The 17,440-nt window shown below is 41.6% G+C and overlaps 1 protein-coding gene across 2 annotated transcripts; it reads right to left on the reverse strand.

Annotated features, from left to right (window-relative positions):
* Nucleotides 1-11,138: 11,138 nt before the first annotated feature.
* Nucleotides 11,139-15,836, reverse strand: LOC118937779 (metalloproteinase inhibitor 2). 2 transcript variants are annotated; one of them, XM_036939179.2, is made up of 5 exons: nt 15,008-15,836; nt 14,274-14,344; nt 13,591-13,687; nt 11,644-11,765; nt 11,139-11,473 (listed from the first exon to the last, which is right to left on the reverse strand). In XM_036939179.2, exons 1-5 carry the CDS (start codon nt 15,135-15,137, stop codon nt 11,318-11,320), a joined length of 576 nt encoding a protein of 191 aa, XP_036795074.2. In that variant the 5' UTR covers nt 15,138-15,836; the 3' UTR covers nt 11,139-11,317. The 2 variants fall into 2 exon arrangements, with proteins under 2 accessions (XP_036795074.2, XP_090053511.1); XM_090197385.1 differs by lacking the exon at nt 15,008-15,836 and adding an exon at nt 14,628-14,731.
* Nucleotides 15,837-17,440: the final 1,604 nt, after the last annotated feature.

Below are 17,440 nucleotides of genomic sequence, written 5' to 3' on the forward strand. Positions count from 1 at the left end.
GTGACAAGGTAGACAGTATCCTCCCAACGGTCAGCGAGCTTCCGCTTTCCCCGCTCCCCCTTGTTAGCCAGCAATACTCAATCCCCAATCTCCACTGGTGCTCCTTTGACTCTTCTGTCATAAAGGTCAGCATGCCTCTTCAACTGCTTCGCTGCAGATGCCTGTGCTGCATTCATGGCTTCTTTCAGATCTCTCCTCAAAGACTGAACAAACTGGTCATAGTCGACAACTTCTGGGTTCTCTATGACAGAGCCAAAGACTATGTCAACAGGCAGTCTTGGCGTCCTCCCAAACATTAGCAGAAAAGGGGCAAAGCCTGTGGTCTCGTGGATTGTACAATTGTATGCAAACGTAAGGGACTTCAGCGCCTGAGGCCATCTGTGCTTTGCTCTCGTTGGCAGGGCCCGGATCATATTTCCCAAAGTCCTATTCATCCTTTCGCAGGACCCGTTCCCCATCGGATGGTACGGCGTGGTGTGAGACTTCTGAACGCCTGCAACACTCAACAGTTGGCTCCCTGGTCTGAGTGTATACGTTGAGGCATCCCGTAGACACAGAAATAGTTGTTCCACAACTGATGAGCTACTGACTTAGCAGACTGGTTCGGACACAAGAAGGCATGAGCCAATTTGGTAAAGTGGTCAGTAACAACGAGCACATCCAAGGATTTGTTTGAAGAATCTTCTGCAGACCAGAAGTCTATGCACACTAGTTCAAGAGGCTCAGTTGTTATTATGCTCTCAAGAGGAGCTCTTGCTTCCGGATCAGGAGTCTTGCTCACCACGCATCTCCTGCAGCACTTCACATAAGCTTTTACCTCCCTCTCCAGGCCATGCCAGAAGAACCTCTGTCTTGTCAGGTAGACTGTTCTCTGTTGGCCCTGGTGGCCAGCTTCATCATGGACACCCTTCAACACCATTGCTTTCATGGAGGCTGGAACCACATACAGATACATTTTCCTCTTTGTAACCACATTCTTCGAAACACGATACTGTACACCCATCTTCATGGTCAACTTGTCCCAACTTCTGAGAAGACACAAAATCTCAACACTCTCATGGGCACGCTCTCTCCGGGATGGTCTTCTCCCCCTCTCCACAAAGAAGATGACTTTGCTGATCACGTTGTCATCACGCTGCTTACTCATCAGTAGGTCGTGTGGCAGAACATCGACATCGGTCTGCTCTGATGGCATAACAGCCTGTGGGAGCTGTGGCAACAGCAGTGCATGTGAGCCCACTTCCCCCACCCAGCACCTGTGTGAATGAAGAACAGCTGCAACTTCATGTCTTGATAAAGCACCAGATGGGGGGTCAACAGTAGCCTGACAGCTAATGACCACTTCGTTGGAGTCAGAGGCTTTGTCAAAGGGGTGGCTGGACCAGCGAAACACATCTTGCACTCTGTCTGTGCGCACAGCGTCGGCTTCAGCTAGTAAGGTCTCGTACGGAACCCTTGTCAGGCGATGGAGTGCACTGGGTCGTACGAAGGGCTCTCTGCTCAAAGCATCTGCAACAACATTTATTTTTCCAGGGATGTACTTGATGTCAAACTCGTACGGTGCCAGCTTGGCGACCCATCTCTGTTCACAAGCATCAAGCTTTGCTTTGGTCAGAATGTATGTCAAGGGATTATTATCCGTCCATACCGTGAACTGCTGTCCCCGTAGCCAGTGGTGGAACTTGTCACAGATAGCCCATTTCATGGCAAAGAACTTGAGCCTGTGCGCAGGATACCTCGACTGTGCATAACTGAGGGACTTGCTCGCGAAGGCTATAGGTCTCGCTGTAGTTCCCGGTTCCTGCACCTGAGATAGCACAGCACCTAAGCCATTGCTGGATGCATCCACCGAGAGTAGAAAGGGTTTTTCGAAGTTGGGGTGGGCCAACAAAACCTGGTCCAGTAAGGCTTGCTTTAGCTGGAATAAGGCCTGTCTGCATTCTGTTGTCCAGTCGGCAGCCGTCAACTTCCTGACAGGTGAGCTTCGCTTCTTTTTCCAGCGTGGAGCCTTGTGTCCAGTAGTCAATCCAAAGAGAGGCTTTGCAATGGTCGAGCAACCTTCAATGAACTGTTGATAATACACCACCATCCCAAGGAATGACCTCAATTTCTTCTGAGATGGAATGTCAGTGCCATCTTTCATCAGATCAGCTTCTGTTACTCCTGTAATGGCCCTCACCTTCTCAGGGTCTGTAGCTACACCATCCACACTAATGATATGCCCCAGAAACTTCACAGACCTCTGCAGAAAGTTACACTTTTTTGGCGCCAACTTCAGGTTGTGAGCCTTGAGACGCTCAAAAACCATTTCCAGGCGCTGTATAGCCAGATCTTCAGTGGCCGCATAGACCAAGACATCGTCAAGGTAACACAGCAGGCTAAGAAAGTTCTGATCCCCAAAGATGTTTAGCATCATCCTCATAAAGGTTGCCGGACTATTACATAACCCCTGTGGCATTCGATTGTATTTGTACAATCCAAATGGCGACGTAAAAGCTGTGAATCTCCGGTCATCCTCATGCACTTCCACATTGTAGTAGCCAGAGGTGAGGTCCATTGTCGAGAAAAAGGCATTTCCACCTAATGCAGCCAGCGCGTCAGCCTAGTGAGGGAGTGGGTGGGCGTCTTTGATGGTGCGAGCATTGAGCAAACGAAAATCAGTACAGAGTCTCAGGTCTCCAGACTTCTTCCATACAAGGACAAGGGGAGAGGCGAACTCACTACTTGACTTCCTTATGATATCACGTTCTTCAATCTCATTCAATGCTTGTTTGAGCTTCTCATAATTATTTGGTGAAAGGCGTCGGTAGGGCATCCGAAAGGGTTTCTCATCACTCAGTTGAATGCGGTGAAGACATCCGGAAGCTTTTCCACAATCCAACTTGTGCCTGGAAAAAATAGACTGGTACTCAGCTATGAGCTGGATGAGTTTCTTCTTACCAGCAGGAGACGCTTGACAGGAGGAGACATCAATATCAGTCAAACCTAAGTCACGTAAGACCTCAGGGTCGCTTGAACTGTCAGGTCCGTCAGTATCGTGAAGTTGTCAGGTTTACATGTCAGGTTTATTGGGCCAAAATCAGTTATAGCCTATAGTAAAGATAATAGAACAAAAATGAAATACATTTTTAAGAGATCTTATTTTTAGTTTATAAATATTTTTGCTATAATGACACACTTAGCTAGCTACCCACCGCATTCCTTTCTGTTAGAATGTGCACATAGTACACCATCATGCTTTCGGGATGTCTTTTCAGATTTCACAATGATTCTTTAGTTGTGGACACTACATCACTGCACTCCCTCTCTTTCTCTTGGTCCTCATCTTTGTAAGTCACCTTGATTTCACATCTGTGTGTTTTATCAGTGTCTTTATGAAAATATTAAGTGAACTCCATGACAGTAGCTAAAGCAAGGGGCTAAAGCAGCACACAAGTAGCCTACAAATGCATGCTGGGCCGGGCATGCCGAGCTGGTGAAGTGAGCGGTACTGGAGTGGTAATGGAGCAATATTGGAGGCGGTTCTCGACCGATGCTCCAGCCTTTGGGCAACTTGCTCTGCGCTTCAGTCAGATTTAAGAACGCTCTAACTCCGATCCAGCTGTCCATTGCACCACCAGGATGGAGCTAGCATGCCATGTATTTTTAACTCATACGTTCATTTTAGTCCGTTCAAACAGACCCCATTTCAAAGGAAGAAAGCACTCATTAAGATCAGGTGTGGTACGGGCAACACACCTAAACTAAACACACACAGGATAGATTACGTTTTGTTGACGCTGAGAACAGAATGTATATGTTTTTAAATAACATTCTTAGAACATTCTTTGAGCGTTTCCAATGTTTTCTTGTGGTTTTAATAGAACGTTTTCTTAATGTGCTGAGAACATGACTTTATAAAGAACCACAAGGATACCTGTCGAAAATGTTATGTTGAAGTACTGCAATTCCCACAGAAGAACGTTGTTTCTTAATGTTCCCTGGAAAATTTGAGAACATTACTTTACATAGAACCATGAACAAACCCGTAGGAAACGTTATGCGGAAGTACTGAAATTCCCACCTAAGAAACATATGGTTCTCAGAACGTGCTAGCTGGGTATCCTGCACCATTCGGATAAAGTTGTGGCAGGGCCAGCGCCAGAAGGAATCAGTTGGAAAGGCATTTGATTTCTATATGCAGGCACGCATTTTTAATGGGTGTAAGAGTAAAGACCATAGGCCGCTCCTGAGTTTCAATTTTGGGGAAGCTTACAACTTATCCTACTATTTCTACCGATCTGCCGACCAGTTGATTATTTTCATAAAAGCATTTCATGGAACAGTTTCATTTCAATAATAACCTTTTTGTTTTTCTAAATGTTTTTTACTTGGTTAATCATAAAAATCTGAATTAAAATTCACCTAATGCAAGAGTACTAGCCCCTGCCATATGGACACATTGATACACCGTGATCCATTCATTGGTGGCTAAATAAATTAACGCATGGAACTCAGAGATAGCCTTTAGGCCAATGCTAAATTAGGCCTATACATTAACTTCCATCTTCAACTAAGTAAAATACATAGTCCTAAACCCAACAAATAAAAACAGCAGAAAATATCCTGATGAAAATGCAGGTTCTTTCAATCTCATTAATCTATCTTCTCTGCCTCTCTGCCCCCCTTTCTATCTGTCTTGACTTGAGCCATCGCTGGTGAAGTGCAACATTGTAGGCTACCAAATCAATCAACTGGGTTTGGGCTGAAGCTGTTGCTAGTGAACTTGCAACATTGTATCAACTAGAGTAGGCTTATTCTGAGCCTTCAGAGTATCCCGAACCAGTGAGCTCGGATGTTTTTACATTTCGTTTCCACTGGATATATGGGATCATCCATGGCTGGATCATCAGATCATGATATTTTCACATCGAGGCTTGGTGATTGTCAGGTGTTGGAAAGATTTTTCAAATATTGTGAGGAACTATTATTATTTGTAATGGATGTTTTAAAATAAAGCAGACTTCGTTGACTCAGGTCTACTGTGTGAGGTGAAGAAACAAATACTGAGAAGCTCAGCTTATTAGTTAGTGGTGGACGTGATGAGTTAAGACAATCAGAAATCCGATATCCCCTAACGGGCACTTTCCTACATTTGCCCACAGCAGGTCAGTTCGGCTTACTTTATGCACGCTCAGGTGCGCGCTCACTCGACATTATCAGGAGAGAGAAACCAGACAGACACATGCTCATTGCACACATCGGGCACTCCAAACAAAGGTAAATGGGAAAATGCCAAAACTCGTAAATGATGGTTATGAAATAAAGTGTAGCAGGTTGAACTCTGCAAATAATGTTTCCACTCGGAACGTGAGAACGGTAAATGAATGTAATTAATACCTGCATTAACATAAATCTATGTAACCAAACGATGGGTATTAACAGTACAATTACTAGGCCTACTGGTACATATGTAATGGGGAATTTATGAAAATTAACAAAGGGCAAACCATTTACACAATGAAACAATGAATGTGAAATAATTGTTGGGAGAGCTGAGCACATTCTAGAGAACTGAGTGCATGCATTCTGGACTGAAACGCGCCATATCCTCGCCACACACCTCCCCTTCTCCATCTCAATATTTTAAATTATACTCAAAACACGTTATCTTCACACATATTTTAGTTGCTTTTCACTGACAGCCGCAACTCTATAATCAAGTATTTCTATTGCCACGCGTGCTAACACAATTTCGGGCTTCCCAATAAAATAGGCCTGGCCTACACACTTGTAATTTGAAACAATACAGAGCTTCTTTAAAAAATAAATAAGCTAATGATACTCTATGGTTACGTCATAGTCTCTGGTGAAGTATTTTCAATTATTTTATTTAGACAGGAGCAATTATATAATTTTGGCAAAAAATACATTTCATTTAGGGGAACCCAGCATCCGAACAGTGCACTGTGCACCCACCAACGTTCCTTCCCAATTCGCAACTGTACTGAAACTAGATATCTGTTATAATGACGAGATGCTCATGTCTCCGCCCTAACAATGGGAGTCGTTCCAAAGGCAGGAAGGCAGGCGACAAGCTTAGGTCTGCATTTAATGCCCATAGAAACGCACTGGGCTCATTCTGCACAGATCTTTTTGTGAGAGTGTGTCCTCTCGCTTCGACTCTTCCTCTCTGCTGAAAATGTCATACCATTTATTTTATCTTGTGTCTTTTAACCATTTGTACATTGTTAAAACACTATATATATATATATATATATATATATATATATATATATATATATATATATATATATAATATGACATTTGTAATGTCTTTACTGTTTTGAAACCTCTGTATGTGTAATGTTTACTGTTAATTTTTGTTGTTTTTCACTTTATATATTCACTTTGTATGTTGTCTACATCACTTGCTTTGGCAATGTGAACACATGTTTCCCATGCCAATAAAGCCCTTGAATTTAATTTAATTGAAATTGAAAACATCTGTGCGAGCAAAACAGCGCCACTCTGTCTTACTATATGTGACCCATGTATCTGATGCTGTCTGGCCAGAAATAGTATGACATGCCGTACTATTTTTGTCCAGACAACGTCAGATACATCTTTCTATCTGCATGCATGTCTGTCAAATAAATTATAAATATTTTAATATTTATAACTCTAAGAAAGAAATGGTTCTCAGAATGTTATGTGCTAGCTGGGCTAACACTGCCTTGTTGGCAATAGAATACCTTTCAAATGATGCACACATACCTAACCCAGATTGCGATTTATAATGGAATGTTTTTGGATTGGAAACTACAAGTGTGCTTGATTCAGTTCCTCAATGGCAAAGCTAGGAGTGCTCAAAAAAGCGCCTTATAGTTTAAGGCTCTTTTCTTGAGTCATAATAGAGCATTGAAATGATTTAGGAACGGTCTACAGTTTGGAGAGTTGTGTTGCCACTTGGAGACACCAGTGGGACCTCTCACTCAAACCCTTGTAATCATTCTTTCTTTTCTTGCACCTAATCCAAAATGTGAATGAATATTCTTATTTATGCTACTGAATGTTTACAGAGTATTTTCAGATTTCGTTATTGACAAATGCTGTGAATAGTGCAGTCAAATGCACATAAATTCAACAGTGTAATGTTTGGATTCAGTCTTGTGTCAGGTGAACTGTTTTGTCCTCACCTTTGGTGTTCCTTTCCAATTGCTACCATGTCTTGCATATCCTTTTAATAGTTCTGTTGGAAAAATAAAAATGTTTCTCAATCCATACAGGCCAATTTTCACAAGATTAAGGAGTTAAGGCCCCTGCTACAACTAGGTTCCAAAATGTTACCTGGTTACCATCAGGAGACAAAATGGCCACTGCCACCTCTGTGTCCAATCAGATTCCCAGAAATCGCAGGTCAGGCATGGCACAAGTCTATAGAAAGCAGAGTGTGCATTCCACTTTCATAAGGTATTATTTTAGCAAACAGAAAATAACTCACTCCCGAAAGACACAAGCAAAAACTCTTTAGAGAAATGTTGTAGCAGCCTACACCTTAACATTAGTGATCTGACCTGCAGTATCAGTCTGATCAACTGTAGGCCTCTATACGCCTTGTCCCATCAATCAATCAATCAAATGTATTTATAAAGCCCTTCTTACATCAGCTGATGTCACAAAGTGCTGTACAGAAACCCAACCTGAAAACCCAAAAATCAAGGAATGCAGGTGTAGAAGCATCTGGCCAGGGGAAACAAAGTGGGAAAGTTATGTATTTATAGCCTAAGACAATGTATTTGTCTAATGAGAAAATGTGAATGTGATCAACTTCTTTAATCCAAAATTCAAATAGTGATGACATAGGTCCATTAACACAGTCTAGCCTGTCACTTAATTACAAATGTATATAGGCCTACACAGGGATGGAATTTAAGGATTTGGGGCATTGGCTGTTTCCATCCATGGGCCTACATGATGCAACCCTGCCTAAAGCAAGCTCAGTCCTGTTAATTCTATGGTCTAATCACAGTTGTCTGTGTAACGGAACCCCCTTTTAAAATATAATTAATATGAACAAGTACAAGGTTTTACTATAACTACTGCTCTCCTCACCTTTTCTATGCATTTACTGTCCAGACTGTCTATATTTCAGACTCTGGTATTGCTCGTTCTGATAATTATTCATTGTTTTACTTTTTAGATTATTTGTGTGTTGTTTTTTAATTTATAGATATTACTTCACTTTTGGAGCTAGAAAACACAAGCATTTTGCTGCACATCGATGTACACAACCAAACAAACTTTGATTTGAATGTTGCTGCAGTTTGACAGAGTTTTCATCCTCCCTATAGGGCCAGGAGTTTTAAAACTGATTAATCACTATGTCATATCCTATCCAGAGATTTACTTTCAGGTCTAAAATACACTTTCCCCATCGGCCAAGTCAGCAGTATTTATTGGTTGCTAAAAGATTATGGTCACTTGCCCGAAAAAGTGAGTAAAGTCTCAGAGAGGTCAGAGAGTAGTTTGACCAAAGAGGAACTCATACCGTTTAACCCAATTCAGTCTCCACAAGTAGCATTTACAACTGAATATGATTGAAGGAATGACCCCATCTAGTGGAGGAATAATAGACATGGTTCATGAGGGATTCATCCAATGGCATTGAGGAGTATACCACCTCAGTCATCAGCTTCATCAATAAGTGCATCGACGACGTCGTCCCCACAGTGACAGTAAGTACATATCCCAACCAGAAGCCATGGACTACAGGCAACATCCGCATCGAGCTAAAGGCTAGAGCTGCCACTTTCAAGGAGCGGGACACTAATCCGGACACTTCTATGAAATTATACCAGACTAGCTAAATGCCTTTTACGCTCGCTTCGATGCAAGCAACCCCGAAGCATGCATGAGAGCACCAGCTGTTCCAGATGACTGTGTGATAACGCTCTCGGTAGCCGATGTGAGCAAGACCTTTAAACAGGTCAACATTCACAAAGCCGCGGGGCCAGACGGATTACCAGGACGTGTACTCAAAGCATGCGCTGACCAACTGGCAAGTGTCTTCACTGACATTTTCAATCTCTCCCTGACTGAGTCTGTAATACCTACATCTTTCAAGCAGACCACCAAAATCCCTGTGCCCAAGGAAGCGAAGGTAACCTGCCAAAATGATTACCGCCCTGTAGCACTCACATCAGTAGCCATGAAGTGATTTGAAAGGCTGGTCATGGCTCACATCAACAGCATCATTCCGGTTACACTAGACCCACTCCATTTCGCATACCGCCCCAACAGATCCACAGATGACGCAATCGCACTCCACACTGCCCTTTTCCACCTGGACAAAAGGAACACATTTGTGAGAATGCTGCTCATTGACTACAGCTCCGTGTTCAACACCATAGTGCCCACAAAGCTCATCACTAAGCTGACCCTGGGACTAAACACCTCCCTCTGCAACTGGATCCAGGACTTCCTGACAGTCTACAACATGTGTACTGTTGGGAACACTGGCCTAGTGGTTAGTGTGGCCAGTAACCAAAATATTGCTGGTTGGAATAACTGAGCAGTCTGTGTGCCCTTGTACATGGCACTTGCCTCCAATTTGCTCCAGGGACAAGCATACTAATACAACTGACCTTCTAAAAACACATATCTGGTGTAAATTACAATTAAAAAAATGTTGGGGGGGCAAACCTGAACTTTGTTACAATCAGGATAAAAATAATTGACCCTGCCACTATGGGACCTGTGGTGGCACCTCTGTCCAATCAGATTCAAGGAAATCACAGGTTGTGTGGGTCGGGCATGGAACGTCTAAAGCAGAGCGCTGGTATCATTTCAACGGAAACTCACTCCCGATAGACAAACTCTTTACAGAAATGTAACAGCCTAGAATGGGGTTTAAAACCTACAGCTGCATATACTAACATGGCATATCTTACACATATAGCATACCTTGTAATACAATCTTAACAAAAAAAGCTGGCCAAAATGTATATGTTCTCTGCAATTAGATGACCAGTTTAATTTCTAAACCAGATAAGTTATCAATTGTCAGCAACTGCCCAATACCATGGTGGGTACGCATAATGTCTGGGTGGTTTCATACCTAATTATTAACTTTACCATGTTTAAAGAGAATGATTTGTTAACCATCTACCAAGTAGCCCTTTAGAAGGCTTTCAATAAGCTCCCTGGTCTTTGAGGGACCTTACAGATTCATGGGGGACAGACAAATGGGTAGTCATTCAAAAATCATGTCAACCCCCATTATTTCAGTCCATGTAACTTGTGATTTAAGGCACATTTTATTCCTTAACTAATTTAGGCTTACCTAAACAAAGTGGGTTGATACTTAGCCATTTTAGTTTAAGGTTTTTGTTAAACATTTTAGGAACCCCCCAAAAAATAACTGGTTATACATTAAATATTCATGTATTAGAAGTTGAGGTTAAGTTGTTTCAATTCAGATTTTATGACTGTGCCCATATGCAGTGTGGCCTCCAGAACAAGAGTCATGACAAAAACCACTACCCTTCACTGTGGACCACAGCAGCCAAGTTTACCATCTCCATTGCCAATAAATCAAAGGGTTTTGTCAATAGGGTTGGACACGTGGCTCAGTTGGTAGAGCAGGGTTCTGTCAACACCAGGGTTGTGGGTTTTATTCCCACTTGGGTCCAGTAAGGTGATATTTTTTTTTTAAGTGGCTCTAAATAACAGCGTCTGCTAAATTATTGAAATGTACAGAACATTTATTCCACTGAAGGACAACATTAGCCGACTTATAAAGCAAGGAAGAAAGCTAAGTGGCTTTATTTGGTCAATGACATTACAATGCTGAAGCCTTGGTTTAGACCCCAAACTGCTGAAGGGCCACATTCAGTAGACAAATGTTTAATGTTAGAGAGAGATTCCATTCAAACCGACATGATTCCTTTCATGTCAGAAGACACTGTTATTGATGTATAGAACATACCATCTGAAATGTATACATTACACCCTGTTCAATGCGTCCCAGGCTTTATGGTATTTCAGGAACACTGTTCCATTTACAGACAAGCATATCGAAAATGATTTGGGGTTTCAATAACACCTTTGGTTCCAGTTTAAAAACAAGTGACAAATGAATGACATAAGAAATTAGCTTGAGTGCTATATATGTTTATTTTAAATTGCACTTGTAGAAGTGACCAGTAAACAATTTAAAAATCACAACAACTTGCATTTGTAGGCGTGTTTACTCATGTATTAATTGCAGGCATCTTTAGTCACTGAGCAGTGAGTGGATGGCCTGTAGAGTTTAGGAGTCTCCAATATCCAGGAACTACTTCTTGGGTAGTGCTATCCCCTTGTACCAGGCACAGGACCCATCTTGCCTCTTGATACAGGCAAGGTTTTGGCCATTGTCGGTTCCCAAGTATGTCCACAGGCATGTATCCGAGGTGCTGATTGGACAGGGGAGGGAAAAGCAGTGGATGATCTGTGGGTCAGAGTAGAGAGATAAGACCAAGATCACTGACTGTCCATTACCCCAATACTCAAGCATTTGCAAATGTGACCAGAATAGTATACTCCCTTGAAGAAAATGTGCCATGTAACTATTGAACTAAACTGGTATATAGTAATTACTATAATTCCCAGCACACACACCTTGCAATCACAGCCGCTTTGGTAGCGGTGAGTCAAGCTGTTCTTTTGTGCAGCACTCAAGTCCTCCCAGGGTGGATTATAGCCACACAGTGTTGGAGACATCCTTCCAGTCTTCAGCTTGCCTACAGACAAGACATATAGATAGTCATTGTACTGTGGGGAAAACATGGTGTAGGGTACAGTTGCCCCTAGATGCTATCTTGGCTCAGTTTAGCATTTGCTCCACTAATGGTTAGGATACATCACCCTGGAGCATGAAGACACTGATGCAGCCCAGACAAATTTATCATCATAAGTGTACACACACGTATTAACTAATGCATTAGTTGTATACATTTACAGTGCCTATAGAAAGTCTAAGCCCCTTGAACTTGTCACATTGTTGTGTCCGTCTCATGCATTTACACTGAACAAAAATATAAAAACGCAACATGTAATGTGTTGATCCCATGTTTCATGAGCCAAAATAAAAGATGGCAGAAATTATCCAAACACACAAAAAGCTTATTTACCTCAAATTGTGAACAAATTTGTTTACATCCATGTTAGTGAGCACTTCTCTACCAAGATAATCCATCCACTTGACAGGTGTGGCATATCAAGAAACTGATTAAACAGAATAATCATTATCCAGGTGCACCTTGTGCTGGGGACAATAACATGCACAGTTCTGTCACAACGCCACAGATCTCAAGTAGAGGGAGCGTGCAATTGGCATACTGACTGCAGGAATGTCCACCAGAGCGGTTTCCAGAGAATTGAATGCTAATTTCTCTACCATAAGCCACCCCCATTTTAGAGAATTTAGCAGTACCTCCAAACCGATCAACGGCAGACCACGTGTATGGCATTGTGTGCAAGCGATTTGCTGATGTAAACGTTATGGTCAGAGTGCCCCATGGAGGCAGTGAGGTTACGCTATGGGCAGACATATGCTACGGACAATGAACACTGCATTTTATCAATGGCAATTTCAATGCACAGCGATACTTTTCACCCACCTCCATCACCTCATGTTACAGCATGATAATGCACAGCCCCATGGCGCAAGGATCTTCACACAATTCCTGGAAGCTGATAATGTCCAGTTCTCCCATACCCTGTATACTCAAGACACTATTGAGCATGTTCGGGATGCTCTGGATCAACATGTTCCAGTTCCTGCCAATATCCAGCAACTTCACAGCCATTGAAGAGGAACGAGACAACATTCAACAGTCTAAACTACTAAGCGAAGGAGATGTGTTGCGCTGCACAGGGAAAATGGTTGGAACAGATACAGACGGCCCTACATTTTTGTAAACGTACATCTGCAACCAACAGATGCATATCTTTATTCCCAGTCATGTGAAATCCCTAGAGAAAGGCCTAATTAATATATTTCTATTGACCGATTTCCTTACTATACGAACTGTAACAAAGTACAATCTTTGGAATTGTTGGATTATCTTTTTGTTAAGTAATTTATGAAAAGCCGAGACTCACGAACATGTTTTAGTCTATGGCACTCACAAGCTAATCAAGAGCCATGAAGGTAACGGGGTTCCTCTCCAGAGAAGGTAGGAAATCAGAGAACATAATGTCTTTAGTAATGTAATACGCTTACATAGCTGTTTACAAACTAACAGTTGTCACTGATTAACTGGATAGTCATTTATCACCGAGCAAACCATTTCTGTACGTACAGCATTCATATAAATTCATTTTTAGCTAGTATTTGCCTCATGTTAACATTTATTAATAAAACGCATGTAACCGTTTGTCAACTTCTTTTGTGGTTTACTTGTAGCCCTGGTTGTCCTGGAAAGAAAAATGGTAAAACACTAAGGCAAAAAGTCAGGGCTGAACATGCAGATAAATGAAGAGCTGATCTCTGCTGGGGTCTCAGGACTGATAGGGTTAACCAGTGCTGGCTATTGAACTTGGGTAACGTAGTGAGAACCGCACCTGTGAAGAGATACTCCTTGTTGATTTCTAGAGTCACGCTGCACGAAGTGGTGTAAGTGAAGATGGCGTGGATAACCTGGTCACAACCTTTGAACATCTAGCCAATCACAAGGAGAGAAAGGAAGATCTGTCAACCAGCTACATATAGTTTGGAACCTCACTGACTGCACCACTCAGGCACTGTCAGTCTTTACCATTTAATGTCAACAGATCTGTAATGTGCAAGCAATCATTATTTAACCCAGATCTATTTTACAGATGAGCCCTGAATTATAAAATAAACAAAGAACTCAAAATAAGAAACTCTGAAATGAGACCAGCTTCCTGCTTTTTTTGTATGCATTTTCTTCCAAAATGTAAAATATTTTAACAAGGCTTCACAAATCAGGTGCAAAAAAGACACAATAAAAGCTAGTTTACCTTACTCCATAAGGAACTTCCAGTTACCAGTCTCAGGCATGGCTAACTTATGTCTTACTAATGATGTCAGGCAGTGGAAGTCTTAGTTAAAGGGCCAACCAACTCTGGTAGAGCATGTAGTGATATCTTTAACGAAGTAGCAGCTGAGTTCATAGGGGATGTCACCATAGTCTAGGACCAGTAGGAAGAGCGACTGAATAATTACATTACCATTTAGAAACAGACATTTTTATAGAACCACTTAAAAAAAAGGAGAATCATACCTTGATCTGTTCGATGTCATACTTGATGGCGTTAGACACCGCTTTCTTTCCAACCACCTTCGCCCTGATCACTAGAAGAGGGAGACATGGTTTATCTAACGTTATTGAAATCTATTCCGGTATACTAGTCAGTCACACTGATGGTTTAAGGGTGATATGGAGAGAGAACAGTGTAGAAGGCTTCTTTAACCTGCCTCTCCTTAATCTACACTGATTGAAGAGGATTTAACAGGTGACATCAATAAGGGATCATAGTTTACAGCTGGCCAGTCCATGTCATGGAAAGAGCAGGTATCCTTAATGTTATGTAAACACATACATCTCAAATAATTCATTTGTAGGCACACTTCATACCTTAAGCAAAATAGTGTAGCAGGGCTCTATCCTGTTCTTGGGGAGCTGCAGTCCTGTAGGTTTCCTCCAACCCTAAGCTAGCGCACCTAATTCTAATAATTAACTGGTTGATAAACAGAACAAGGTTCATTACAACTAGGGGTTGGCTTGAAAACCTACAGGAAGGCAGCTCTCCAGGAACAGGGTTGGAGAGTCCTGGCTGTAAACCATCTTACTGTCTGTCGCCTACTTAACTACGTAAATAACTGTGAAGATGTAGATAGTATAAATGATTTGGACATGATCATTAAGCCTACGACCACAGACAATCCATAAAGTGTTCTCATGTTGCGTATTGATAGCTCTCACCTGAAAAGTAAAATGTTCCCAAATTGCCTTACCGATTTCTGCATTGCAAAAAGCCTGTTGAGGATGCTGAGGGAAGCATCTGCAAGCGTCTGCGATGTCTTCGACCCGCCAAAGGAACAGAACGACCAGAGTAATGAAACAGCTGCTTACATACCGAGTCATTTGGAATCGAATTACGGGGTCGCCAAAATATCACAAAAGGATTTGACGAATGAAAGCGTGAGGCGTAAAGTACACTGGACTCTATTTCCTTCGAGACTGTTCCCAGACCGATGGATAACTCTTCGAAATATTTTCCCTTCAATGTAATCATCCGCTATTTATTGCAGGCTGTGAGCTCCTCCTCCAGCCAGAACCCAGCCGGTGGTAGGCTGAGCATTATATTACTCCAGAACAGTAACCATTCAATTAAAAAATAATCCTCCGCCTAACGAGACAACCGCAGACCAGGCTCAACATGCCCGGCTGCCATAAATGCCATAAATTGTGAATGAAACTGAAAGCTCGGTTTTTGTTTTTTGGGGGCTCCGGAGCGATCTTAGGCACTGCATTATCAGGGCTAGGGGTATGCCGTAATTGTAAATAAGAATTTGTTCTTAAACTGATTTGTCTAGTTAAATAAAGGTTCAATAGAAAGAAATTGGCTAAGCCTACTGGAATTCCTTAAAGTTGTAGTTTCAGTAAAAAAAAATAAAAAAACACCTCGGGAAATTTCCGAGCAGGCTCAATTTGCCCAACTGCTCAGTTCACTTGCCCCTGTCACCCCATATATGAGATGAAAATGGCAGATTGTTGTTGTTGATAAGTACAGTAACACGCTATACATAACATAAGAGCTCAGGTTCTCCACTTCACAGCACTGGTATTTGTTTTGACTGACAGCCGTTAAACTTGAGCACCACAAGAGACAAGAAGATAACACCATCCCTCCCTCTAGTTGGGCTACTTTTGCACATTTGTTGTTGTCTGAGTGAGGGAAATGCGTTAAATTGAGAGGAGTCAATGTGTTATGAAAGATACGACATTAACGATTATAATAAATACCACTTTAATGTCATACAAGCTAACCACACACATTTCTATATTTAAAAATTAATGTAATTTACCGTATCAATGTTGATGATCTCTTTTTTTAATCCACAGGGATGACATCCGCTGTAGCCTGGGTTGTCCTGAACAGAATGAGCCTATCTGAGTCATATTGTGAAGAAAAATAGCAACAGAACATACAGTTGAATGCACTCATGATACCATTCTATGCGCACCAAAAATACAATCTGTTTGTGTGAAGTGCTGTTTGAAAGCCTCCCAACTAGCACATTTGGTTGTGGGAATGCAGGTTTTTGGTTTCCCATTGGTTCTGGGAACAAGCCCTCAGTTTCCTGACTGGTAAAACATATTGTTTTTTAAACATTCTGAGAGCTGAAGTGAAAACTTCACCTGTTCTGGGAACAAAGCCCTCAGTTTCCTGACTGGTAAAACGTATTGTTTTTTAAACATTCTGAGAGCTGAAGTGAAAACTGAAAATGTTTTACTATGGTTCTAAAGTTTTCCTGGGTAGTTTTATTAATGTTCTATTAACAGAAATTATAGGTTATTTGAAGATAATTCAATAACATTCTGAGAACATGTTTCACATAAGACTTTTAATAATACTGCTAGCTTAGTTTGGGTTGACTGTTTCCAACTCTAAGCACAGACAGGACACATGGAAATTCATTTGCTTTGGAATTCATTTTTTGTCGTTGAATCTTCTGTTCTCTATCCATGGAAATAGTCCACTGTCCCACCAGGATGGAGCTAGCATGCTAAGTCATATGAAGCTGTTAATGTGAGTCTATTCAAACACACCCATTTCCAAGGAAACAAGCACTCATTAGTTCAGTAGTAAAAATGTGCTTAACAAGTCACATAGTCAGTTGCGTGGACTCACTTTGTGTACAATAATAGTGTTTAACATGATTTTTGAATGACTACCTCATCTCTGTACCCCTCACATACAATTATCTGTAAGGTCCCACAGTCAAACAGTGAATTCCAAACACAGATTCAACCACAAAGACCAGGGAGGTTTTCCAATGCATGACAAAGAAGGGCACCCATTGGTAGATGGGAGAAAAAGCAGACATTGAATATCCCTTTGCGCATGGTGTAGTTATTAAATATACATTGGGTGGTGTATCAATATCAATCAATCAGGTATATCTCTCTAGTCACCCCCAAAACCAATTCTTTCTTTGGCCGCCTCTCCTTCCAGTTCTCTGCTGCCAATGACTGGAACGAACTACAAAAATCTCTGAAACTGGAAACACTTATCTCCCTCACTAGCTTTAAGCACCAACTGTCAGAGCAGCTCACAGATTACTGCACCTGTACATAGCCCACCTATAATTTAGCCCAAACAACTACCTCTTTCCCTACTGTATTTTATTTATTTATTTATTTTGCTCCTTTGCACCCCATTA

This window comes from Oncorhynchus mykiss, chromosome 13 (assembly GCF_057628025.1).
Source record: "Oncorhynchus mykiss isolate SJ-2025 chromosome 13, ASM5762802v1, whole genome shotgun sequence".
Classification (NCBI taxonomy): Eukaryota; Metazoa; Chordata; class Actinopteri; order Salmoniformes; family Salmonidae; genus Oncorhynchus; species Oncorhynchus mykiss.